The 25,995-nt window shown below is 44.8% G+C and overlaps 1 protein-coding gene across 1 annotated transcript in view; it reads left to right on the forward strand.

Moving 5' to 3' along the window:
- Positions 1-25,946, forward strand: part of FIGNL2 (fidgetin like 2) — a 77,012-nt gene extending 51,066 nt beyond the window's left edge. Inside the window, exon 2 of the mRNA XM_028710548.2 lies at positions 12,243-25,946. Coding sequence (XP_028566381.2) covers positions 12,257-14,410 — 2,154 coding nt within the window. The 5' untranslated portion in view covers positions 12,243-12,256 and the 3' untranslated portion in view covers positions 14,411-25,946. The remainder of the gene's footprint in view (positions 1-12,242) is intronic.
- Positions 25,947-25,995: the final 49 nt, after the last annotated feature.

The following is a 25,995-nucleotide window of genomic DNA, read 5'->3' on the forward strand; positions in this document are numbered from 1 at the left end:
AGGGTCTGCAAGAGAGTGTTTTTGAATCTAGGAAAAGACGTACAGTGGTACCTCGGGTTACATACGCTTCAGGTTACATACGCTTCAGGTTACATACGCTTCAGGTTACAGACTCCGCTCACCCAGAAATAGTGCATCAGGTTAAGAACTTTGCTTCAGGATGAGAACAGAAATTGTGCTCTGGCGGCGCGGCAGCAGCAGGAGGCCCCATTAGCAAAAGTGGTGCTTCAGGTTAAGAACGGACCTCCGGAATGAATTAAGTACTTAACCCGAGGTACCACTTTAGCTAATGGGGCCTCCTGCTGCCGCTGCACGATTTCTGTTCTCATCCTGAGGTAAAGTTCTTAACCTGAGGTAGTACTTCCGGGTTAGCGGAGTCTGTAACCCGAAGTGTTTGTAACCCAAGGTGTTTGTAACCCGAAATACATGCACAGAAATATTTCCTTAGCCCCCTGCTCTTGGGCTGGCCTGGCTTTTTGGTGTCCTTTGCTGATTTTGTAAATACGCCACCAGATGTGCTGTTTTGTGCTTCAGGGGCACCTCACGCAGCCACGGTATTACATTTGTGCACATTGGTGCAAAGTGCACACTGATGTGCTCCTCTTGGGGCATGTAGGTAGAAAACTACATGATGTGCCTGGGAATTTCTGGATTTTGAACTGTTTTGCAGATTTGTGCTTGCATGGGATGGCAACGGCTGGCTGTTGTTTCCCCTGGAGCTGGTTAGGGGCCTTTGAAACGATGGCTAGGTTTTGTTTTGTTGAAATAATAAAAGGGGGGGGGGGCGGAGAGAGAGAGAGAGAGAGAGAGAGAGAGAGAGAGAGAGAGAGAGAGGAAAGGAGTTTTTACTTCTGCTGTGGAAGCAGCGGCCCGGGTTTGGGGAGCAGCAGGGGTGTGGGCTGGGGGGAGAAGACACCCATTCAAAACACCAAACAGTTGGAAACCCTTTTGCTGTGGGGAGCCTTAGCCAAAAGAGCTCTCTCTTGCCTCCCCTCCGCCCCTCCCCAAACAAAAACCCAGTCCATAGTTGCTCCTGAATAGATTAACCAGATTTCCATAATTAGAGTGCCAGAGGACAATGGGATTCTCTCCTGACCGGCCCCCCCTCCTTCCTTTTGTCTTGCGCTTTTAGATAATGGGGAAGCCAAGAGGGTGGGAAACTGACGTGCCATTTGGCCACTGGACAGTAATTTTCTCACACTGCCAAGGGAGAGCATTGAAACATCTGCCTTCTCTGGGAGCAGGGTTTATTCACGTTCCATTTCAAATGCTTGACAACTTCTCTTCTCTCCCTCTGGGCCCCTTCCCCCTCCATTCCTGCTTTCTTTCTCTCCTTTTCTTATTTACTTATTTATTTTTTACATTTATTTTAAGGGCCTGCGACTGGTTCGCCTTTTTTTTTGTTTTTGGCTGCATTTTGCTTCTGGTTTCCATCAAAGGCGGCCTTAATCGCACATTCTGTCTTCTTCTTCTAACAATAATAATAATAATTTTTATTTATACCCCGCCCTCCCCAGCCAAGGCCGGGCTTACAAGCAATAATAAAAACAAGTTGAATGATTACAACTTAAAAACAACATTAAAATACAACATTAAAATATTGAACCATTAAAATATTAAAATGTAGCCTCATCGCAGGAGGAGAAGGAAAGGATTACTTTCCTTTTTCTTTCAGATATAATTTCTGACCAGCTCTGCCAAAAATTGGGAGGTGCTTCCAACAGAGAGAGAGAGAGAGATCGCTTTTATAAATACATATGTTTATTTCTCATATTCAAATGTCCAAAGGGCATTTAGCTTGACCTTCCTAGCAAAGCCCACCTCCCGGCTGCCATCAGTAAATAAAAGATCGGATACAAAGAAATTGCCCTTAGTTAAAGCATAACTTTTAGAAGAGCAGCTCGTCCTTCGTTTGAAAGCTGCAAATGATGGAGAATTTTTACTCCCTCCCTTGGGGTGCTGTTCCAATGGTTAATCGCCCTCATTGTTAAACATTGGTGGGGTGGGGTAGAGAATTTTGTTCCCTCCACATTTTTAAGTCGCTGGCTTTAATTCATACCTCCCCGATCCTTCAGACCTCACACTTCTCCAAATTTTTCAATGCAGCTCTCAGATCAAAAACATAGCAACTTTTGTTAAGAAAAAAAAAAAGACAGATAGTACGCATTTTGCTACACATTTGCATCTAAACACAGGGTTTTTTTTAATACGTATGAGAAACACAAATCTATATTTATTTTGCATTATTTACATGCCATTCGGCTGCGATAAAACCTCTTAAGTGGTTTACAAAAAAAATAAAACATCAAACATCAAACGTATCAATAAAAGATGGCTGAAAACAGGTGTTTGAAAACATTCAAAAGATAGTTAAGAGGGAGAGAGAGTTTAAAATACAGGTCAGCATTGTACATACTTTATCTGGATAAGCTTAAAAATGGTTTAAGCATGTGCCGAAAAGAGTGGAGCGAAGGCATCTGCCTGACATCATGAGGCAGACAGTTCCAAAGACTCCTTACAAGTGTGGAATAGGCATTATGCAGCACCTGTAGCACTGCCAGATTCATAGATCCAGGTGGTTGGGTGGGCAAATAAAGGGTAAGGTGATCCTGGAAGCAATGCCACAACAGGATGTCACAGATTTAGGAGATGAACACACGCAAAACGGACACTAAGATGGAAATAAGACTTGATTTGTCCACCCCTAAACATGAGTTTCTGAATTCCTGGTTTATATTCTCCCTCTGTGTCTTAAATTCTAGTCTGGTGTGTGTGTGTGTGTGTGTGTGTGTACCTATATATATGTCTCTGTCTCTCGGCTGGTACAATGGACTTTGGATTTCCGCCAAACATAGCTATTTCGCATGCTTACCTGGCCATGGATTCTCTCTGCACGGCAGAGGAACAGCCCCTTCTCCCTGATTGTAGAGGATAGCACATGCAGCAGGCATTTTGTAAGAAAAATTCCAATGCTCAGATCTTATGTTACACGGGATGTGCAGGGTGCGTGCCTGCTCTTTTTGCCACACTGAGAGAGTCTTTGGCTGCTTGAGTGCATGTACATGAGCCCTTTAGGTTTGGCCAGGGATGGGGAACCTGTGGCAGACACTTCCGGGTCACGTGGCCAGCGTGACAAGCTGCATCTGGCGAGCCAGCGCAGCACACGGAACGCCGTTTACCTTCCTGCTGGTAAGCGGTCCCTATTTATCTACTTGCACCCGAAGGTGCTTTCGAACTGCTAGGTTGGCAGGCGCTGGGACCGAACGACGGGAGCGCACCCCGCCGCGGGGATTCGAACCGCTGACCTTTCGATCGGCAAGTCCTAGGCGCTGAGGCTTTAACCCACAGCGCCACCCGCGTCCCTGGGACTCAGCTACGCAGCTTCAAATAAAACGTTTTAAATGTGTTGTGAAGTGCAGTTGTACAAATGTGACACCAGATGGTGAAAGTGAGCTATGCAAAATTCAACGTGCTTTTCAAAACGTTTTGAAAGAAAGCATTTTCACAGTGTTTTTTAATATGTATGTAGATTGCACCTTGGAGTCTAGCATTTTTTCCCTGTGGAATCAGAGTTGGAAGGGACCACGAGGTTCGTCTAGTAGACCAATTCCCTGCAATGCAGGAATCTTTCACCCAGCGTGGGGCTCAAACCCACAACCCTGAGGTCTGTTACCGCAGATTGTAAACGCCAAATGTTTAAAGTGCATTCAGATTTCCCCCAAAGAATCCTGGGAACCAATGGCATGCAGTGAAATTTTTCATAGGGGAACAATTAGGGCCAGAGATGGCAGCTTGTGAGGGTGATGGGGGGGGGGGGCAACGTATCCAATTGCCTCAGCCCAGTATATCTGAAGGAGCATCTCCACCCCATCATTCAGCCCGGACACTGAGGTCCAGCTCCGAGGGCCTTCTGGCGGTTCCCTCACTGCGAGAAGCCAAGTTACAGGGAACCACGCAGAGGGCCTTCTCAGTAGTGGCACCCACCCTGTGGAACGCCTTCCCACCAGGTGTCAAAGAGAAAAACAGCTACCAGACTTTTAGAAGACATCTGACAGCAGTCCTGTTTAGGGAAGCTTTTAATGTTTAATAGGTTATTGTATTTTAATATTCGGTTGGAAGGCACCTAGAGTGGCTGGGGAAACCCAGCCAGATGGGCGGGGTATAAATAAATATAATAATAATAATAATAATAATAATAATAATAATAATAATAATAATAATAATAATAATAATAATTTATTATAAATGTGAACCTGGTGCCTCCCTCCCTAAACCAGGCAGAAGCTTCTCAGGCTTTGGAAAGGAGGTGCAAGCGGGAATGTTTAGGGGACTAGCTTGGTTTTCCTACTCCACTGACTGCACGCCACTGCTGGAAACTGTACTCAATAAAGGGTGCTGGGAATTGTAGCACTGTGAGAGTGCTACAACATTCAGGAGTCTTTGGGGAAAGTCATCCGCTTCAAATATAAGGCATGTTTCTATCTGATATAATTTAGCAGTTCTTCCGTGTTCTGCTCACATTTTGACTCAGAAAAGGTCCCTTTGTATTGCGTGTTTCTGTGTGAGAGATTTAAGGATCCCTCTCCATTCTGAATTGTAGTACGGATCAGTGAAAATTGCAGGATAAGGTAGCACCCCCCCCCCCCATAGGAGGCTAGAGTGGTAATAAACTCTCCTGTCTCTTATTACATACGTATAGTCTAAATTTAAATGGATTGTTCTCCTAGAATTACTCCTGGGGTAATTGCAGTTCTGCGAGTGGGATTAAATTTTAAGAACCTTCCGCAAAGAATTTCCAGCGAATTACAGTTCCCAATGTCCTTTGCGGGGAAAACCCATGATAGTGAAGGTGCTGTAAAAGTGGCAGGATGTGATTTTAAACATAGCTTAGGATTCTCCGGTTCATAGGAAAGAGGCTATTTTCAATTTTTTTTTAAATGAAGCGTTTATTTGGAAATACCAACAGAAGCTTCATAAGGAGAGGGGGGGGGGAAATACCCGAATCGTTTTAACAAACCGTGCTGTAAATATTAGAGCACCACTAGCCACAAAGAACAAAGGGCATCAAGATTTCCCCCCCTCTGCTGCTTTCAGATGTATTTTATTTTCCTCCGGGGATCCCTTCCTAGGGGATTGTTTTTGTCGAAGACCCTCCCCCTACATCATTTAGTAAAGTGCTAAGGTAACCTCTCTGAGGAATCATCAGTAGCTTGAGAAGCCAATGGCGGCCTAGGAAACACCATCGGCATAATTAAGTTCACATGCTGCGGCCTGAGAGAGATCTGTTCCGAAGCGAGAGTCCGACAAGGTGCTCTCAGTGCTAGGCTGCGGCTGCAGCCAGGAAGAAAGCTCAGCGTTGAAAGTCTTTGGAGCTTTAAGCCGGATGGTTAAAGTGCACATCTTCAAATTTGTAAAAGCCAGCATCAGATATTTTAGGCAAAAGAGCTACCGCATTTCATTTTTATTTTGGAAATATACAAAATGTAAACAAACCAAATGCAGTGGGACCTCGGGTTACAGATGCTTCAGGTTACAGACTCTGCTAACCCAGAAATATTACCTCGGGTTAAGAACTTTGCTTCAGGATGAGAACAGAAATTGTGCAGCGGTGGCGCGGTGGCAGTGGGAGGCCCCATTAGCTAACGTGGTGCTTCAGGTTAAGAACAGTTTCAGGTAAAGAACGGACCTCCGGGACGAATTAAGTTCTTAACCCGAGGTACCACTGTACATCTCCATATATAGAGATTCTCTGAATCTCACTACATCCCCTTCGTGGGTCTTGTTCTCAACTTTTATAACTGCATATTATTCCATAATCTATATTTTATATCAGTCCATATTCTCCATAGTATTATCCATAGTGAAATTAAAATCGTGCTAATGTTTCCATCTGCTTGCATTGTCTCCTAAATAAATTTCCCCCATAAGCTACCGCATTTCAGATCCCATGTCATTGGAATCCATTTCCTAAATGGATGTGTTTCTGAGCACAATTCAGAATGTTGGTGCTCAGCTTTAAAGCCTAAATCAGGCATAGGCAACCTTCGACCCTCCAGATGTTTTTGCCTACAACTCCCATGATCCCTAGCTAATAGGACCAGTGGTCAGGGATGGTGGGAATTGTAGTCCAAAACATCTGGAGGCCCGAAGGTTGCCTATGCCTGCCCTAAACGGCCTCAGCCCAGTATACCTGAAGGAGCGTCTCCACCCCCATTGTTCTGCCCAGACACTGAGGTCCAGCTCCGAGGGCCTTCTGGTGGTTCCCTCACTGCGAGAAGTGAGGTTACAGGGAACCAGGCAGAGGGCCTTCTCGGTAGTGGCACCCACCCTGTGGAATGCCCTCCCACTAGATGTCAAGGAAATAAGCAACTATCTGACTTTTAGAAGACAACTGACGGCAGCCCTGTTTAGGGATGCTTTCAACATTTGACCCTCGTAGTGGTGCCACAATAAAACTACTAGCACATTTGCAAAGCTAAGCAGGGACCAGTATGGTTTCAAGTTGGATGGGAGACTCCATGGTGAGATTCCTGCATTGCAGGGAGCTGGACTAGATCAGGGTGCCCAAACTTTTTCCAAAGAGGGCCAGATTTGATGAAGTGAACATGCGTGAGGGCCAACCAAAGTCGTTGTGCTTTTTTTTAGGGTTGAAATTGCTGAGCTTTTTTATCCCAGGACATATACTGCCATGGGGACAGGTTTAAATTGACTGGCAGACCGGATTAGGCCTCCAAAACAGACTTTGGACATTCCTGGACTAGATGACCCTTGGGGTCCCTTCCAAGTCTTCAGTTATATGATTTTTAATATTTTTGTAAGTGTTGGAAGCCACCCAGAATGGCTGGGGCAACCCAGCAAAATGGGCAGAGTATAAATATAGTGGTACCTCGGGATGCGAACGGGATCCGTTCTGGAGCCCCGTTCGCATCCTGAATAGAACGTAAGATGCGACTGCGTGGGATGCGGTTTGCTGCTTCCGTGCATGCGCGTGATGTCAATTTGCGCGTCTGCGCATGCGCGAGTGGTGAAACCTGGAAGTAACACACTCGGTTACTTCTGGGTTGCCGCGGAGCGTAACTTGAAAACGCTCAACCTGAAGCACATTCAACCCGAGGTATGACTGTAACAGCATCATCATCATCATCATTAGCCCAGGGCATCCAGGCAGCTGGGATTTTATAGCCTTGGTTGAGACTTGGCTTGCTTTCAGTAGGGACCAGTCAAGTGGGAGAAGTTATGGATCACTGTTTTTAACTACGCTTCCTTTTCTTGGTGTAAACAGCAACGCTTTTTTAAAGAACCGACCACAACTTTGGATCGCGTGGTGCAAAGGAAAAAGGGACCTGGTTCATGTATTGCAGCTACCAAGCATATGTATACAGTGGTACCTCGGGTTACATACGCTTCAGGTTAGACTCCGCTAACCCAGAAATAGTACCTCAGGTTAAGAACTTTGCTTCAGGATGAGAACAGAAATCGTGCGACGGCGGCGGGAGGCCCCATTAGCTAAAGTGGTACCTCGGGTTAAGAACAGTTTCAGGTTAAGAATGGACCTCAGGAACAAATTAAGTTCCTAACCCGAGGTACCACTGTACTATGCTTGGAATTGCGTGTCCAAAGTGAGCGTTTTATTGGAAGGCTCCCATTGTCTTCATTTTTCCAAAGCTCCCCCCCCCCCGAGTCCCATTTATTTGTTTACCCACCCGCCCATTTTAATTTATTTATTTACTCGGCCGGGAGTGGGGTGGGGGTAGCGATGAGAGCACCCTCTCTGCGGACCTTTCGCCTAATTGTGGCACTTTTTAATATATAATGGGGAGTAAATGAAGGCAGGCGGTCGGAGAAAGCCCGGTTAAAGCTGCCATTTAAATCCTCCTGTGTAAGTTTTGATATCCAGAGTGAAAGTACAAATGCCGTATAAGTCAATTAAAGCATTAGGTAATCTAATTGTACTGCGGCCACAAAGTGGCTTAGAGGCTGAATGGCAATGCTAAACCACAACCCACACTTCAGCATTCTGCCCCCCTCACCCCTCCCAGGGCCCTTTGTGAATGAGCAGAGAAAGGGGGGACCCTGGAGAAGGAGGGGGGCTGGGGTAGTGGATCTGGTGAGCGAATGCACACACACAAACACAACCCACACACGCCAACAATGCTAAGGAAGGGATCTGGAAATGAAAAAACTAGAAAATTTCCCAGAGAGTGGGATATATGCAGAGTTTATGTAAAAGAACATTGTCAAGAGATCAGTCCGTTGGCAGGTTTTGGTTGTGCTTCGGTGTGCAAATAGGATAATTATATAAAACAAAATTCCTAGTAAGTCAAATAATATGGAGAAAGTAAATTTTAAGCGCGTGTTCAAGGAATTTTAATCGGGAAAGGCAAGGGGAAGATCGGAGCTCTTGACAAATTTAATCACAAAGCGTGTACAAAGCAAGCATTGGTTAACGAATGAATAACTGTCCATTTTTTATTTCTCATGTTGCCTATAATATCTGTTATAAAGTTTTCAATCCATAACGCATTCAAAACACACATACACACAGGAAATGAAAAACTAAGATTGCAAGGTCTCTCTTTTTTTGCAAGGATCCTGCCAATCTCTATAATGCGATACGTGCTTCTGCTTCTTCGTTCTGTTTATCCTCCCCTCCTCCTCCTCCGCTTCTCTCGCGCTCCCTTTCTCTGGAGCCTCGAGGTTTTGGAATTTGCTCGGCCCCACAGCAAGACTCCTGAAATGTCTCTCCTCATTAGATCAGGAGGGCCAGAGGAAGCCACGGGGCAGGGGCAGAAACACCCCAGCACAATTAAAGTTACTTAGGTCGGGGGAAACTGGTGATGCATTCCTCCAGCTCTGCCCTTGATTGCTTCATTGTGTGCATTCCGGCCGCCTGCTTGCTATGAAGCAGCTGAGACCAGGAGGGAGGAGGAGGAGGAGGAGGAGGAGGAAGGGGGCTTTGAGTCCCCCTGCAAGCGTTTCAAGCCGGCATGGCTGCCTTCTGTGTCTAAAGCAGGCAGTGGCGTAGCGTGGGTTGTCAGCACCCGGGGCAAGGCAAGTAATTTGCGCCCCCTAACCCGTGGATTTGCGCCCCTAACCCGTGGATTTGCCCTAACCCCAGATGTTGCGCCCGGTGCGGCCGGCCCCCCTGCACCCCCCACGCTACGCCACTGAAAGCAGGCCCCCACTTTGTGTAGGAACATGGTTGCCTGATCGAGTAACTCAGGTTAACAATAATACTAATACTAATAATAATAATACAGTGGTACCTTGGGTTACATACGCTTCAGGTTACATACGCTTCAGGTTACAGACTCCGCTAACCCAGAAATAGTACCTCGGGTTAAGAACTTTGCTTCAGGATGAGAACAGAAATCGTGTGGCGGTGGCGTGGCGGCAGCAGGAGGCCCCATTAGCTAAAGTGGTGCTTCAGGTTAAGAACAGTTTCAGGTTAAGAACGGACCTCCAGAACGAATTAAGTTCTTAACCCGAGGTACCACTGTAATAATAATAATAATAATTTTCAAGTTTTTAATTTGTGCCAGGCATATATCTTTCAGGAAGCGGAAAAATGCCCTAGCATAACGCCGTACACCAGTGGCTCTCAAAGGATGACAATTGTGGCGGGAAGATTCAAGGACAATCAATGTTATATTTTGGGAAGACTTTGTGTTCTTATGTAGCTGCATTGCTTTATATTTCCCGGATATCCCACAATTATATTATAGTGGTACCTTGGGTTAAGTACTTAATTCGTTCTGGAGGTCCGTTCTTAACCTGAAACTGTTCTTAATCTGAAGCACCACTTTAGCTAATGGGGCCTCCTGCTGCTGCCACACCACCAGAGCACGATTTCTGTTCTTAACCCGAGGTACTATTTCTGGGTTAGTGGAGTCTGTAACCTGAAGCGTATGTAACCTGAAGCGTATGTAACCTGAGGTACCACTGTATATCTTTCAGGAAGCGGAAAAATACCCGATCATAACGCCGTACACCAGTGGTTCTCAAAGGATGACAATTATAGCGGGAAGATTCAAGGACAATCAATATTATAATTTGGGAAGAATTCATTTTCTTATGTAGCTGCGTTGCTGGATATCCCACAATTATATTATAATGTAGCTGGGTTATGTGTTACAAATCAAGCACTGCTAGGAGTTGTATCTCTCTCTTCCTCCCGCCACAAAATGTATTTCTTATCAATTAAAAAAGAACAACAGTGTTGCACAAGCAAATTTTTATTCTGAAAGTGTGGCTCCGAGGGAAAACAATGGTGCCTGCATGTGTGCAAATAGTAAAAAAAATCCAAAATAATAATAATAACCACCCTCTTTGATAGTGATAGATTTTAAGAATAGCAGAAACAATCCTGAAGAAATTGGTCCAGTTGCCAAGACAGGCAGTTCCCTGGGGAGTTTGATCCGGGGAGCTGCAATGAGAAGGCTGGTAATGAGGGTGTCAGGAGCTTCCCTTGAAAGACAGCTTGGTTGTTACTGCTGATTTCCCCCTGTAGCCAGTAGCTGCAGGGAGGAGATCTGGTGTCGCCACACTGTTAGGAGCAATCCTAAATCTTTACCCCTTCCTTTAAAGTCTTTCCCCCTCCCAACACTTCTGTGTTAGGCAGATGGGTCTGGGGCCGCCATTTTAACTCCCCACAATTCCCCCTAGTGGGACATTGTTCCGGAGCACCCTGGGAAATTAAAACGATGTCCGCCTCCCAGTAGAGATCTGGCAGCTGCCATTTTGATTCCTCACAATTCCCCGCCAGTGTCGCATCATTTATTTATACTTTTCAAGTTTATACATTTCCTTAGTTTTACAGTCAATTTGACATTTCTAAGTTTGACTTCCTTCCCCCTCTTTCTGCGGTTCCTTAAATTAATTTTCTGCATATCCAAATTAACTTAATTTGCTCATTTAATTATCTACTTTAAATATATACTCTTATGAAACTGCAGGTTATTACCATAATCCTGCCAATGTTTTTATCTGTAAATATTCAGTAAACCATTTCCATTCTTTTATAAAAAGAATTTCTTATTCTTCCGGTAAGTTTCGCCATTTCTGCATATTCCGTAAGTTTTTGTATCCATTCTTCCTTTGCTGGGACTTCTGCTTCTTTCCATTTTGGGGGCAAGTAGCATTCTTGCTGTTGTAGTAGCATACATAAATAAATTCCTATACAATTTAGGTAGTTCTGATCCTATTATTCCCAAAAGACAAAATCTTTTTATATATATTAGTTTTTATTAGTTTTACATATAATCACATTACACAGTAATATATCTTCTTCTTATAACTCTTTGGGCTCAACTGAGCCTATCAACTTCCTTCCCTCCCGCCTAATAAAATTAAATTTTGCATCTTTACCTTTCACTTTATTTCCTATCCTTGTTACCTAAAATATTAAATTACTCAACCTGAATAGGTAGCAATTTCATCTTACACATCTTCAGCTACCGTATTTTTCCGTCTATAAGACGCCCCCATGTGCAAGATGCCCCCTATTTTGGGGGACTCCAGTTTAAGAAAATGGGGGGAAGATGGCCTCCGTGCATAAGACGCCCCCACATTTTTGACATTATTTTTAATGGAAAAAAACCTAGTCTTACACATGGAAAAATACGGTAACCCTGCTAGTGATGTTAATTTCTTACAGTTGTCTTTCAAATGTAATATAGATTTATTCCAGTCTTTTTGGAATGCTTGGTATCGCTGCTTCTGGATTCTTCCCGTCAGTTTTGCCAGTTCTGCAAAGTCCATCATTTTCATCTGCCACTCATTGGTAACTCCTGTTGTTTCCATTTTGGGGCTAACAAAATTCTTGCTGCAGTTGTTGCATATAATATTTTTTTTTATCTTGTCTATACCCAATTAAAAAAGCTTCTGGTTTTTTAACAAAAGTGTTTTTAAACATTTTCTTTAACTCATTACCGTGTTTTTCGCTCGATAAGACACACTTTTTCCCTCCTAAAAAGTAAGGGGAAATGTGTGTGCGTCTTATAGAGCGAATGCAGGCTTCGCATGGCTATCCCAGAAGCCAGAACAGCAAGAGGGATCACTGTGCAGCGATCCCTCTTGCTGTTCTGGCTTCTGGGATTCAGAATATTTTTTTTCTTGTTTTCCTCCTCCCAAAAACTAGGTGCGTCTTATGGTCTGGTGTGTCTTATAGAGCAAAAAATACGGTATATATCACCCCAAAGGAAAAAAACTAATCCTGGTTTTCTTTGCTGCTTTTTCCCTAGCTCTTTTGTCAAACATGCACTGGACACCCGAGCATGCTCAGCCCCTGAACCAGTGGCCGGAGCAGCACCTTGATGTCTCCTCCACAACCTCATCGCCTGCCCACAAGTCGGACCTCTACCACAGCAGCCGGCAGCGCTTCAACTACGCCTGGGCCAACGATGACATCTCTGCCCTGACCGCCTCCAACCTGCTGAAGAGGTATGCCGAGAAGTACTCCGGAGTACTGGACTCCCCTTATGACAGGCCGCCGGGGCTCAACACCTACGGGGATGGCGCCTTTGGGCCCCTCAACGGCCAGAAGGGAGAGATGGAGCCTTGGCCGATGGCGCACAGCTCAGAGGGGGCTTACCCTTTGACCCCGATGCACGATGGGTTGCCCACCTCCAAGGGGATCATCCCTCCTGCCGTCACCCCAGGGAACAGCCTCGGGACCTCCCCGGTGGTCTCCAGCAATCTGTCGGACTCCATTTACCCCAGTAACACATGCGGGGGACCCCCAACTTCTGGCAGTCTTGGTCCATCTCAGGAGTACCCTTCAGGCTACAGTGGGGCCTACCTGCCATCGGGCTACTGCAGCCAACCTGCCTCGGCGCTTCCGCCTCCACACCCGTCCACCTTGCATAGCTCAGGCCTCCTTCAACCCAGCCACCCTTCCACGGCGCTCGTCCCCAGCTACAGCTCCTCAGGACCCATGTACAATTACACCTCAGGCAGCTACCCACCCCAGCCTGGCTATGGCACCATTCACCCTCCCCACCCGTCAGCCTCGTATTTGCCCTCGGGCATTGCTGCCCCCACCCCCATCCCTCCCTCCTCTCGGCCCCCTGTCGTCCCTGGGTACAGCTACCAGAGCCCCCTCGCTGTGCCACCCCTCAGCGGTGAGTCGGGGAGCTCTCTGAAAAGGAAGGCCTTTGATCTCGCCGGCGGTGAGGATGACGGCGAAGGCCGGTATCGCAAATACAGCTATGAGCAACCAAAGTCTCCATATCAGATGTCTGACAGTGGTGAATGTAGAGGAAATGGGTTCAGCCACAGCTCTGAGGTGCCTTTCAAAGGGGGGAAGAGGCCTGCAGGCGTGGCAGCCACCACCGTGGCTTCCGAGGAGCCTGTGGGGAAGTACAACAGCCAGCCCATGAAAGGCCTGGTGTCTACAGCTTACAGCGTGGGTGAAGCCCCGCTGAGGCCTAGCGAGACCTTTGAGAAGTTCACCCCTCCGGCTGCCAATGGGGAACATGGAGGAGAGTCCTTTGCCCTCAGGATGCAGCCCAAGCCGCCACCCTTCAGCAGCGACAACAGCAGCCAGACTGTGGAAGAACAGCTGAAAGCCATGGACCCGTTTGTTCTGGAGCTTGTGAACAACAAGATCATTGATTGCGGTCCTCCAGTTCAGTGGACAGACATCGCAGGGCAAGTCTCTGTCAAAGCTGCCATCGAGGAAGAGCTGGTGTGGCCCATCTTGAGGCCAGGGGCTTACACGGGGGCAAGCCGGCCACCCAAAACCATCCTTCTCTTTGGACCTCGCGGTGTCGGGAAGACCCTGTTGAGCAGGTGCGTTTGCACCCAGCTGGGGTCCACCCTGATGAAGCTCAGTGGGACAGCCTTGGTCTCCAAGTGGAAGGCAGAAGCCGAGAAGATCCTGCAGGCCACCTTCTTCGTGTCCAACTGCCGGCAGCCGGCGGTCGTTCTCCTCACCGACGTGGAATCCCTCCTGGAAGACGCCGCTGTCCTGAAGTCCCAGCTCCTTTCCTACCTGGATAACCTTGCTACCTCAGGCGAGCAGAACGTCGTGGTCATAGCAACCACCACCAGGCCTGGCAACCTGGACGAAGCCACCCAGAGGAGGTTTGCCAAGCGCTTCTACATCTCCCCGCCAGACAGCGTTGCCAGGCGTCAGATCCTGCAGCATGCTTTAGCCCAGCAAAACTACTGCCTCAGCGAGAGGGAGATGGCCTCCATTGTCCAACTCACCAAGAGCTATTCCGGCAGCGAGCTCCTCCACCTCTGCCAGCAGGTTGCGTCCAGCAAGCTGCAGAGCTTGCCGGGGCAGCTTCAGCCCACCTCCTACAAGGATTTCGAAAGCGTTTTCTGCAAAATCCACCCTGCCGTCTCTCAGAAGGAGCTGGACTTGTACGTGGAGTGGGATAAAATGTATGGGTCGCAGCACTAGCGGAGAGTGACCGGCTTTTTCTTTTTCGATGGTCTCGGGTCTCTCTGAGTGGAAGCTGTCGGGAGATTCAATTTGTTTCTCTTTCTTTTGCTGTTAAAAGCTTTGTCGCTCTGCCTGCCTGCCTATGAAAAGCAGGCGATGGGTGAGGAGTCGTCTGTTAGAAAGTCACACCTAATTTTGGATGCAAGGACTTCCCCTAGATTGATTTGCGTACATTTCCCCCCCCCCCTAAAAAATGTCTGAAATTTTGACTGTGTGGTGGTTGTTGGGTCTCTATGTTTATGAAAAGTAGTTGCTGAATGAACTCAGGATAACCTATTTATTATTAATCTGTTCCCCCAGTCATCCCTTTCTGTACCAGCATTGTAAAGTATTCAGCCAGGTATTGTCCCCTTCCCAACTCTTTTTAACACTGTACCTCCTGGTTATTTCTGTAGAGTTCTTAACTTCCATGGAAATGGCACGATGCTGTCATTCACTGCTTTATACTCTGATACAAACTCATTTCCAGGGGCATAATTTAGCCCTTGATGTCCTTCAAAGCCATCAAGAGCATCGTTGCTAAAGCAGATGGCATCAATGGGTTTTAAGGGAAGGCTTTTGGGATATTTTTTTTTTAATGTAGATTGTTTATTAAACTAGCATCCTTTTTATTTTTGTAATGTATGTAGTGGGTTCTCTTTTCCTTTTTTAACTACTCAGGAAAAATAATTTACCTCAAAACAAGAAGAAGAAAAAAAAAGAATGTTTTTTTTGTTGTTTTTTTAAACTCAAGGAAAATAAAATATGACCTGGAGGGATTTCAAATGTGTTTTAACACACACTTGATTCCCGTTTTAAAAGCAAAAGGTAAGGAGAGGGAAAAAAAGAACAAGAATAAACTTGAAGTCGTTACAAAGATGAAAGTTGAATGTATTTCAGGGGCGTTTCACAATATATTATGTCATAACTTTATTTTTATTTTTTAAAGAAAACATTTTTACCATAGCGTTTTGGTGGAGTAAATGTCTTCAAAGGATAAGTATTAGTGCTGTAGTTTTGAAGCCATGGCTAGTACCACCTTTTGAAGGAATGTTTCTATTCATTTCCAAATTCTAGGTTGCCAATCCATTTCCCTTTGGTTGTGGCCTCTGATAGGACCTCTCGAGCTTTGTCACAGCAAGAAAAAAGCCCCCAAACCACTAGTTCTCAAACTTCTCCAAGTATAATTTATGGGGAAGCAAATAAAACAGGTGCAATTGCATTATTACAATTACATTTTTAAAGTCTGTGTGTATGTGAAGAGAGGAAAGCAAACGTACATTTCAGCATTCGATGTAGGGCTTCCCAGACTTGGGTCTCCAGCTGTTTTGGACAATAATTCCCTTTGTCCCTGATCATTGGTCTTGCCAGCTAGGGATGATGGGAGTTGTAGTCCCAAGTCTGGGAAACACTGGTTTTTAATGGATGAGCCTAAAGACATTCATCTCATGGAGCTTAGTTTGCCCTGTGAAGGCGCCGCTCAGCCTTGACTGCCTGTAATACACAGCAGAATACACTTTTGTTCACCTGTGGACGCATTGTCCTCATTTACTTTGTCATAGCCTACAATAAGTTGCCATCTTGGTGTGTTCAAAGGGAGCTTCACCAGTTGCAACATGTGAACTGGCAGTCTAGGCTTTAACATTCACTGTGTGTGTGTGTGTGTGTGTGTGTGTGTGTGTGTGTGTGTGTGTTAAACTCAAGGTGCATCCATTCATAAATTACTTCATAAAGGTGCAACCATTAATAAATTACTTCATATGGATATTGAGAGGGCTTTAGGCCCAACCTAGCACCCCAAATTCAGTACTAACCAATGGTTATAACTAACGTCCCATTTGCTTTCTGAAAACATGTCTTTATCGAGTCACTCTTGGTCTTCTGCATTCTTCTCTGTTTCTGTTCTCCATCCTTTCTCCCGCCTCCTATTTACCTGCTTCCCTTAGAAACCAACTGTTGACCCCATTTTAAGTGTCCATAGTTCACAGGTTTAGGCTTTGACCCGAAAGATACAGTCCTATGCATGGTGTGGATTTATTTCAGAGTCCAAAAACTCTGAAATATACCAGAAAATATACCAGAAAAGGAAGTATACCAGAGTATACTCACTTCCTTTTAAAGGCCAATAATAATAATAATTGTATGTGGTTTCCCTTTTAAGGATTTCTCACTTGAATATATTACAAGTGTGTAAGGAAAGTCTGCAAGCTGTTTTCGGGATAAGCTGGTGAAATATTAAGTTGAATGGTATGTCCATAATTTTTGCAGAGTAAGCTTGAGGGAGGGAAGAAAGAAAGAAAGAAAGAAAGAAAGAAAGAAAGAAAGAAAGGAGATGTCTGCCTTTTCCTGCAGACTGGGATAATGAAATATATTTATTTGGCATATTTGCATCTCTGAACAATTTTAGACTTCCCAGTGGGGCTTTTTCAGATTCCTAAAAGACCTATCTCTTCATTCTCCTACTGAGCAGAACCAGCAGTGGAACATTGACCCAGACATAAAAGGGAGGCTACAAATGCACACATTTTGAAGGCACAAGTTGATACCCTATTCAACTGAGGCTAGCATAACACTTACCGTATTTTTTGCTCTATAAGAATCACTTTTACCCTCCTAAAAAGTAAGGGGAAGTGTGTGTGCGTCTTATGGATTGAATGCAGGCTGCGCAGCTATCCCAGAAGCCAGAACAGCAAGAGGGATTGCTGCTTTCACTGCGCAGCGATCCCTCTTGCTGTTCTGGCTTCTGAGATTCAGAATTTTTTTTTTCTTGTTTTCCTCCTCCAAAAACTAGGTGCGTCTTGTGGTCTGGTGCGTCATATAGAGCGAAAAATACAGTAAATAGTTCCTCTCCTCCTGATATTCTGGAAGGCTTTACAGATCATCTTGGAAGAACCATGGTCTTTGGCCTGTGAGATGGACCTGGTCAAATTTCTCATCCAAACCCAAAGATTGACTCCCTAGAATTTGTTTGCAGGGATATTTTGCTTCCTGGTAGTTGTTCGCTGACACTCTGTAACAGGGGTTATCCATAAACGCAGAAGATAACAAAGCTCAGCTAGCCTAAATACGTGGGGAAATACCTCAGTGCTGTTGACTTGAGAACCTGTATGTCTTGTTCTAGATTCTGCAAAGCAGGCCTTTCTTCATTGCATCTTCCAGGCCAAGTTGTCTTTCTTTCTCTCCTGCATTCTGTAAGCTGATTTACATTACTACATAGTAGTAAATGGCTTCCTGAAAATCTTCCAAAAAAATGCACAGGGCTTTTTTCCCCCAGCCAGAGCTCAGGTGGATGCCATTGCCATTCTAAGAGAACAAGGGAGAAGTTCATGGTGAGGTCCAGCACCTCTTTTTCTAGAAAAATAGGACTGGCAATGTGAATGTGGTCAGTGAGAGCACCTGTGATATTTAATAATGATGGGATGAAGCTGCAGAGTGGAGTGGCTGTTTTACCTGAAAAGTTGTAAACTGACAACTACTTCTGATTTGAGGGCGAAGAGCTCTCCTTTAAGTCTCAGATAAGCCAAAGCACTTAACACCATAAAGAGAGAATGGAACCAGGAGACTTGGGTTCAACACCAAGCTTAGCCATGGCCTACTCTACTTACCTGTTTCATATGAAATAAAATAAAATAAAATAATAAAACAAAATGCTTTGTGAGCATCTAGCATTCTTAGGCACTTTACATTAAAAGTGCTATATGTTTGTTAATGTAAAAGATACCAGCCAATTGTCCCCTTCAGACATTTTTCACTAAACAACCAATTCAGTAAGAGAACTTTCTTTATAAGTTCATTTCAAGACCTGTTTCCATACTCTCCAATATTTCTCCAATGAAAATAGGGACATCCTATTCCATGATAGTGAACAACAACAACAACAACAACAACAACAACAACAACAACAACGTTGTTGTTGTTTAGTCGTGTCTGACTCTTCGTGACCTCCTGGACCAGAGCACGCCAGGCACTCCTGTCTTCCACTGCCTCCCACAGTTTGGTCAAACTCATGCTGGTAGCTTTGAGAATACTATCCAACCATCTCGTCCTCTGTCGTCCCCTTCTCCTTGTGCCCTCAATCTTTCCCAACATCAGGGTCTTTTCCAGGGAGTCTTCTCTTCTCATGAGGTGGCCAAAGTATTGGAGCCTCAGCTTCAGGATCTGTCCTTCCAGAGAGCACTCAGGGGTGATTTCCTTCAGAATGGATGCGTTTGATCTTCTTGCAGTCCATGGGACTCTCAAGTGTCTCCTCCAGCACCATAATTCAAAAGCATCAATTCTTCGGCGATCAGCCTTCTTTATGGTCCAGCTCTCACTTCCATACATCACTGCTGGGAAAACCATAGCTTTTACTATACGGGCCTTTGGGATGTATGGCAACCCTAATAATAAGGCTGTTAAAAGTGAAACCCACTCTGTAGTTTTAAGTTACTTACACACTCTTTTTTCAAAAAATGAACTAGTTTTTAACAGATTTTAAACTGAACTGAAGGCTGAAACTTACAGCCGTGGCCTTCCCTTGTTCTTTAGCATGTACGCTATTCTTTTTTTATTATTATTCAAAAGCCCCCAACGCTTTTAACCTATAAAACAGAACTTGTTGTAAAAGCTGTGTCTACCTTTTGGATTCTCACTAACTAGATCTGTATTACTTGGAACTATGTATTTGCAGTTTTCTTTCTGCATCTTTCTCTCTCTCTCTTTCACCCCACATCCAAAATTGGGATTCAACCTAGGTTTCTGGTTCAGTGTGGCCCCCTCAAGATTTACCCGCTAAGGTAGAGGTAGCTCCCATGCTTTGATAGAGTTGAAAACTTGTTGTTTAGTCGTTTAGTCGTGTCCGACTCTTCGTGACCCCATGGACCAGAGCACGTCAGGCACTCCTGTCTTCCACTGCCTCCCGCAGTTTGGTCAAACTCATGCTGGTAGCTTCGAGAACACTGTCCAACCATCTCGTCCTCTGTCGTCCCCTTCTCCTTGTGCCCTCCATCTTTCCCAACATCAGGGTCTTTTCCAGGGAGTCTTCTCTTCTCATGAGGTGGCCAAAGTATTGGATCTGCCCTTCCAGTGAGCACTCAGGGCTGATTTCCTTCAGAATGGATAGGTTTGATCTTCTTGCAGTCCATGGGACTCTCAAGAGTCTCCTCCAGCACCAGAGTCCAAAAGCATCAATTCTTCTGCGATCAGCCTTCTTTGTTGAAAACTAGGTTTCTGAGCTGAAAACTAGGTTTCTGCAAACTAGGTATCGGCTCTTAGAGTTAACGTCTGAGCTCTTACATTTTTGCAGGATTCAGCTCCTAGCACATAGTGCCCCTAATGCTGCCCCTTTTTGCAGTTTAAGCTTTATTAATTAGGTTGGTATTTAGCTTTCTAGACACCCAGCTGTTTACCTCGATGCTTTGTCACAGAGGCGAAGATGCTTCATCATCTGGGAATCCTCTCTTGCCTGTGGAACGGTAAGAACACCCAGTTTGCTAAGCTTTATCTTTCTCCCCATTAGTGGTAAAGCAGCCCAGGGTGCAGGGTTTGATTTCTAGGCAAATAGCAAGGAGGGGAAGGGTGAAGTACCTAAGTACCTTGTCTTCTGCTCCTCGTTTCAGCCTCCTCACAGCTGCTTTCCATGAAAACGCTGAACTGCCCATCACCTGCAGGTTGGTCCTTGTGGCTTACACACCTAAAAATGCAAATGTGTGAAGCCACCCACCAATACCAAACCAACATTAACATGCCGGCTGATCTCTCACTTAGAAGTCACTGGAGAGAACGCAGGTGGCTCTTTGTGGTGTGACAATCAAGACCACAGCATCCTCTCTGCCCAGATTTCATATTGGCAGCGGAGTTTGACCGGTTTTGATGCAACGGCTGCACTGTTCAGCATCTATTCTAAAAGCCAAGAAACAAATAAATGCCCCCCTCAGTGTCAAAACTGCAACTTAAGTGAGTGCTGGGAAGCCTTTGGTCCCCCTACACTCTCTCAGCAAGGCAATTGCATCTGATAGCACTTTATTTTGGTTTTAATTAACTAGGGCTGTTACTCTTCTGGTGACACAGTTATGGGCGCTGTGGTTGTGGTGGTTTTCTTCTTGCATATATAGTAGTGGTACCTTGGTTCTCGAACGGCTTAGTTGTCAAATAAATTGGCACCCAAACGCCGCAAACCTGGAAATAAGTGTTCCGGTTTGCGAAGGTTTTTCGGAAGCTGAACGTCCGACGCGGTTTCCGTTTGAGTGCAAGGAAGCAGCCAATTGGAAGCCACATCTTGGTTTTCAAATGGTTTGGGGAGTTGAACAGACTCCCAGAACGGATTAAGTTCAAGAACCAAGGTGCAGTGGTACCTCGGGTTACAGACGCTTCAGGTTACAGATGCTTCAGGTTACAGACTCTGCTAACCCAGACATAGTAGCTCTGGTTAAAAACTTTGCTTCAGGATGAGAACAGAAATCGCGGGCGGTGGCGCGGTGGCAGTGGGAGGCCCCATTAGCTAAAGTGGTGCCTCAGTTTAAGAGCAGTTTCAGGTTAAGAACGGACCTCCAGAACAAATTAAGTGCTTAACCCAAGGTACCACTGTATCTATTCTCGCCAGTGTTATTTCCATGGGAAGAGATGGTCCCTGTTCTATAAGGGCTCACATTTCCTTTCCTTTACATTTGCTTCAACTCTTTGATTGACACCTCCAGAGGGTAGCAAGCTTTGGCATTTACCAGGGCCCCAAGACCAGCGGAGTGCCCACTGCTCTAACCGTACTACCATTTCCACTTGGAATTGTAGAGTTGGAGGGTACCCCAAAGCCCATCTAGTCCAACCCTCTGCAATGCAGGAATCTTAGCTAAAGCATCCATGACAGATAGCCACCCAACCTCTACTTAAAAGCCTCCAAGGAAGGAGAGTCGGACACTGTTCCACTGTCAAAGAGCTCTTACTGTCAAAAAGTTTTAGTCGGAATCCCCTTTCTTGTAACTTGAAGCCATTGGTTCGAATTCTACCCTCCAGAGCAGGAGACGACAAACTTATTCACTCATCCATGAGACAGCCCTTCAGATATTTGAAGATGGCTCTCATATCTCTGCTCAGTCTCCTCTTTTCCAGGCTGAACATACCCAACTACTTCAACCATTCCTCACCAGGCTTAGTTTCCAGACTCCTGATCATCTTGGTTGCTCTCATCTGCACACTTTCCAGCTTTTCAACATCCTTCTTAAATTGTGGTACCCAGAATTGGACACAGTATTCCCGGTGTGGTCTTGGCTCCTCCGAGCTTCTATTTGCCCCGTAGGGCAAAAACTAAAGGCACACAAGCAAATCTCTCTTCCTCTCCACCCCTCTTTTCCTCTTAGCCATATTGGCAATAAACAGTAATATTCTGGAGACAGAAATTAAACTAGCACTTTTCTGAGGCTTGATTGGAAGCTGTCGACACCCTTGCTGTCAACCTTTTCCATTGACTCGTAAGCTTTAAAGATAATGTGTGAGTTCAGAACAAGATTGAACACACGCAGGTCAGGAGATGGATAGAATTGCAGTGGAGCTGGGGTCAGTATAATGCACTTCAGTTGTGTTCTGGAAGAAACAATTGGCAGCTTCCATGCCATGCTATGAAATTCAGTAGCTTCCGTCAATTGGCTGGATGTACCCAATGCCATTCACCCTCTCTGTTTTCTAATACCAAGGGTGGATCTTACCACAGGGGGGGAAACCACTATAAATAAGTCATAAATTAAATCGTTATAACAAAAGAAAAAAAACTCTATGTAAAAATCACATCGATTTTTTTTTTGCTGTCTGGCGCCATCTGGTGTTGCATGTTTATAACGCATTCAAAGCGTTGTGGGTTTTTTCGCCTAATGTAGCTGAGTCCCAAATGTAATTTATGGCACAGATTCCTGAAAATAATAACTCCTACAAGAACCAAATTTCTGTTCCTCAAGCAAATCTGCAGAAAACATGGGCGGTTGCTTGGAACTTAGCAAACCGCTTCTGGCTGATTAAACTCAGAAACTGCCAGAAATGAGGGAGGGAGCAAAACAACTTCTTCAAAACAAACAAACAGACAAAAAACCCCAATTGTGCAAATTTTGTAACTTTTTGGTAAAATAAGCAAACGTTCGTGTTGGTTTTGAGCACCAAATTTTGCATTCCTTTGCATGGAGCATAGTTTGCGTATGTAGCGCTTTGGAGAAGAACTCCCCAGAATTTATCTAGAGGTAATTGTGGTAGCATTAGCTGAAAATGGACTGTGTGAAAGACAAGGCTATCTAGCCTGGCTAGAGGACTGCCTCTCAGAACCAAAGGTTTATGTATGCTGGGCTGTGTTTTCCATTCTCGGGACTTCTCTTTATAAGACATGCCTAGGATGGCGCAATGTAAGGTGAAGAAGATGCGACTTCCTTTGTAATGAACATTGCACATCTCACCAACTTAGGGGCACTGCCTTTTTTTTTAAATTGCCCGTGAGATAGTTCTGGGGTATGTAGGTGAGCAAATGGAGTTCATGGGGTTGTTGTTTTTTAACCCTTGCCTGTCCCTACAGGTGAGATGCAAGTGCTCACGGAGGTGAGTTTGGCTCCTTCACACTGATCGGTGGATAGATGTCGAATGGCCATCTGGCCCCTTTAAAAAAAAAAATCAAATTATAGCGCTTTTGTTCTTCTGCTTCTTTAAGGTGGAGGTGAGAAGGAACCTAGGAGCGTGTTGGTAGGGTGAATGCAGGATTGGGTTTACATAGGGGAAATGGGGCTGTTCTATTACTGAAATAATAATAATAATAATAATAATAATAATAATAATAATAATAATAATAATTTATTTCTACCCCGCTCATCTGGCTGAGTTTTCCCAGCCACTCTGGGTGGCTTCCAACAAAAGATTAAAAATACATTAAAAGTGAATGATGAAAATGGGATTATTAGTTTAGGGCAGCCTTTCTCAACCTTGGGTCTCCTGATATTATTGGACTACAACTCCCATCATCCCTGACTGCTGGCCCTTCTCACTACAAATGATGAGAGTTGTAGTCCATCAACATCTGGTGACCCACGGTTGAGAAAATCTGGTTTAGGGGTGGGGACAAGAGGAAAACATTTCGGGAGAATTGAGTTTTGGAAAGAAAAAGTGAATTTGGGGGAATCTAATTCAAGAGGAAATCATTACAGGGGCCCATACCTCAACTTGTGCTTGGGTTTCTTTTCTTGGGTGAGTTGTCTGTCAAACTCACTGGTTTACTTCTGCAGAACTGATGTGTGCAGCAGCAGCAGTGTGAGATTTGTTGTTTGGGACTCAAATTCTTCCTATTTCCGCTTCCAACAGCCATGATCTAGATTCCTTTCAGGAGGCTTACAAACAATCAGGGAAAGAAAGCAACAGACATCCCTGATTGTTTGTGCCCAGAATGCTGGTATACTGTCTCCGAGCATGGAAGCTCGTATTTTTCTGTCACAATTGATAGGAGGATTTTGCCATCCACAGGTAGGGCTGGAGAGGTAGAAGGAAGTGTCGGGTAGATGGAGCAAACAGTCTGTGCTTAGCAGAGTAAGGGGGACTAGCCATTACTAGTAGCATTTTAGAAACACCAGGATGAGTGACAGGGGAAAGGTGAAGCTGCTCCCATATTTACACCATATCTGTGCTTGTTGTGGACTTGTATACATTTACACAAGTCACAACATTCACTAATAACTTCAGAAAATTCTGGTTCTCCAAATTTTGGTCCAACCTTATGCAGTCGCTATGTGTTGGAACACACTCACGCTGCCGCCAAAAGCAACAGTCTTTTTGCTCATCGCAACTACCATCTTTTTTGCTCTATAAGACTCACTTTTTCCCTCCTAAAAAGTAAGGGTAAATGTGTGTGTATCTTATGGAGCGAATGCAGACTGTGCAGCTATCACAGAAGCCAGAACAGCAAGAGGGATTGCTGCTTTCACTGCGCAGCGATCCCTCTTGCTGTTCTGGCTTCTGAGATTCAGAATATTTTTTTTCTTGTTTTCCTCCTCCAAAAACTAGGTGCGTCTTGTGGTTTGGTGCGTCTTATAGAGTGAAAAATCTGGTAAATGCTTTTGACTGCTTAGTTATATGATAGTGTGTGTGTGTGTGTGTGTGTGTGTGTGTGTGTGTGTGTGTTTAGGCAGTGTCTCGAGAGTTCTAATATGAAGTCACAGGCTCTTTGAAAAGCTGTGGAAAGGGAGCAAAGTGTGTCTGACTGTGAGCATCATTTTTGTGCTTACTGACAAATGTTGAAGTGTGCCTCACACTCATTTTTGGCATGCAATTTGCTGTTACACCTGTGAAAGCAAGTTAGCTTTTGAAAACAAGAGTTTCAATGCCTGCTGGTCTCTCTGTCTCTCTCTGTCTCTCTCTTATACCAAAGCCTATATCTGCTCCTTACCTACATGTCATGCGCTGAAAAATCCCACACTACCAAAAATAAGCTATGAGGCTGTTGCTCGCTGATGTGCTTTAAGCATGTTGCCAGAAACAGCCCCTTCAAACGCGTTTGCTGGAGAGCAAAACCCACCAAAAAAGACTCGCAGCGTGGTAATTTGATGAGTGAAGCCACATTTTGCGATCTCATAGACCCACTCTAACCTCAAATGCAGAGGACCACTTTTGTCTCTCCCTGCCAATTCGCAGTTTCCCAAATGGTTCAGATAAAGTCTGAGGCTCCTTATAAGTAGTGCTATTTTATTTTCTAGAAAAAGAGTTCCAGGAGCTTGCCACGAACCTCTCCCTTGATCTCTTAGAATGGCAATGGTGCCCATTTGAGAGGCGCTGGAGCTCCAAAAAGCCCTTCTTATATTTGATGAAGATTAGCAATGCAGAAAGCTCTCCCACCGCCACCAATCTTTCTGAGCGATGTGCAACTAGTCGCAGGAGAGAGTCTTGTGTCCTAGATTTCCCAACAGTTCTGGGCGGAACTCTGGGACAATGGATTTTGCATTCTAGAATGCTCCCCGCCCCCAGAATCTTCTATAATGCGTAAAAGTTCATCAGCAGGCACATCAGTGGGGAAAGGAATCTAAAAAGCACCACTCATTGTTTGTAAATCACAGACGGTCCCCCCCCCCTGTTGCGTCCACTCCCAACAGTAATAGTGAAAAATTCATCATCATTAAAGTCCTACGATGCTGGTAAAATTTAGACGATTGGTTTCTCCAAAGGGAGATTTCCTTTGGAAAGAGGGCACAGTCTCTTAATATCATTCGGGTGCCTTCGAATGTATCTCATAGGTATTCGCAGCTATATACCTCAGGAAGATTGCCTCTTTTTGTTTTATTTTGTTCTGCTCCTCCAAAAAGTGGTACTGGAATTTTGAAGACTTTTTTTTATTTTAAATCGTTTTTGACTTTGTACATCCTCTGTAACCATTTCTACCTCATTTTGCAACATATTGTACATGAAAGTATTTAATTCATGTCTTATTAATGTCTGAAAAATAATGCGTTTGAACTGTAATGGTCTACCTCAGAAAATACTGTATTTTAAAAAGAAAAGTATTTCACAGTATTAAAGAGATTACATGGAATGGAATCGTGTTGCATCGTTTTTGTTTTCTAAATTTGGCGTATCAGTCC

Source organism: Podarcis muralis, chromosome 2, assembly GCF_964188315.1.
Source record: "Podarcis muralis chromosome 2, rPodMur119.hap1.1, whole genome shotgun sequence".
NCBI lineage: Eukaryota > Metazoa > Chordata > Lepidosauria > Squamata > Lacertidae > Podarcis > Podarcis muralis.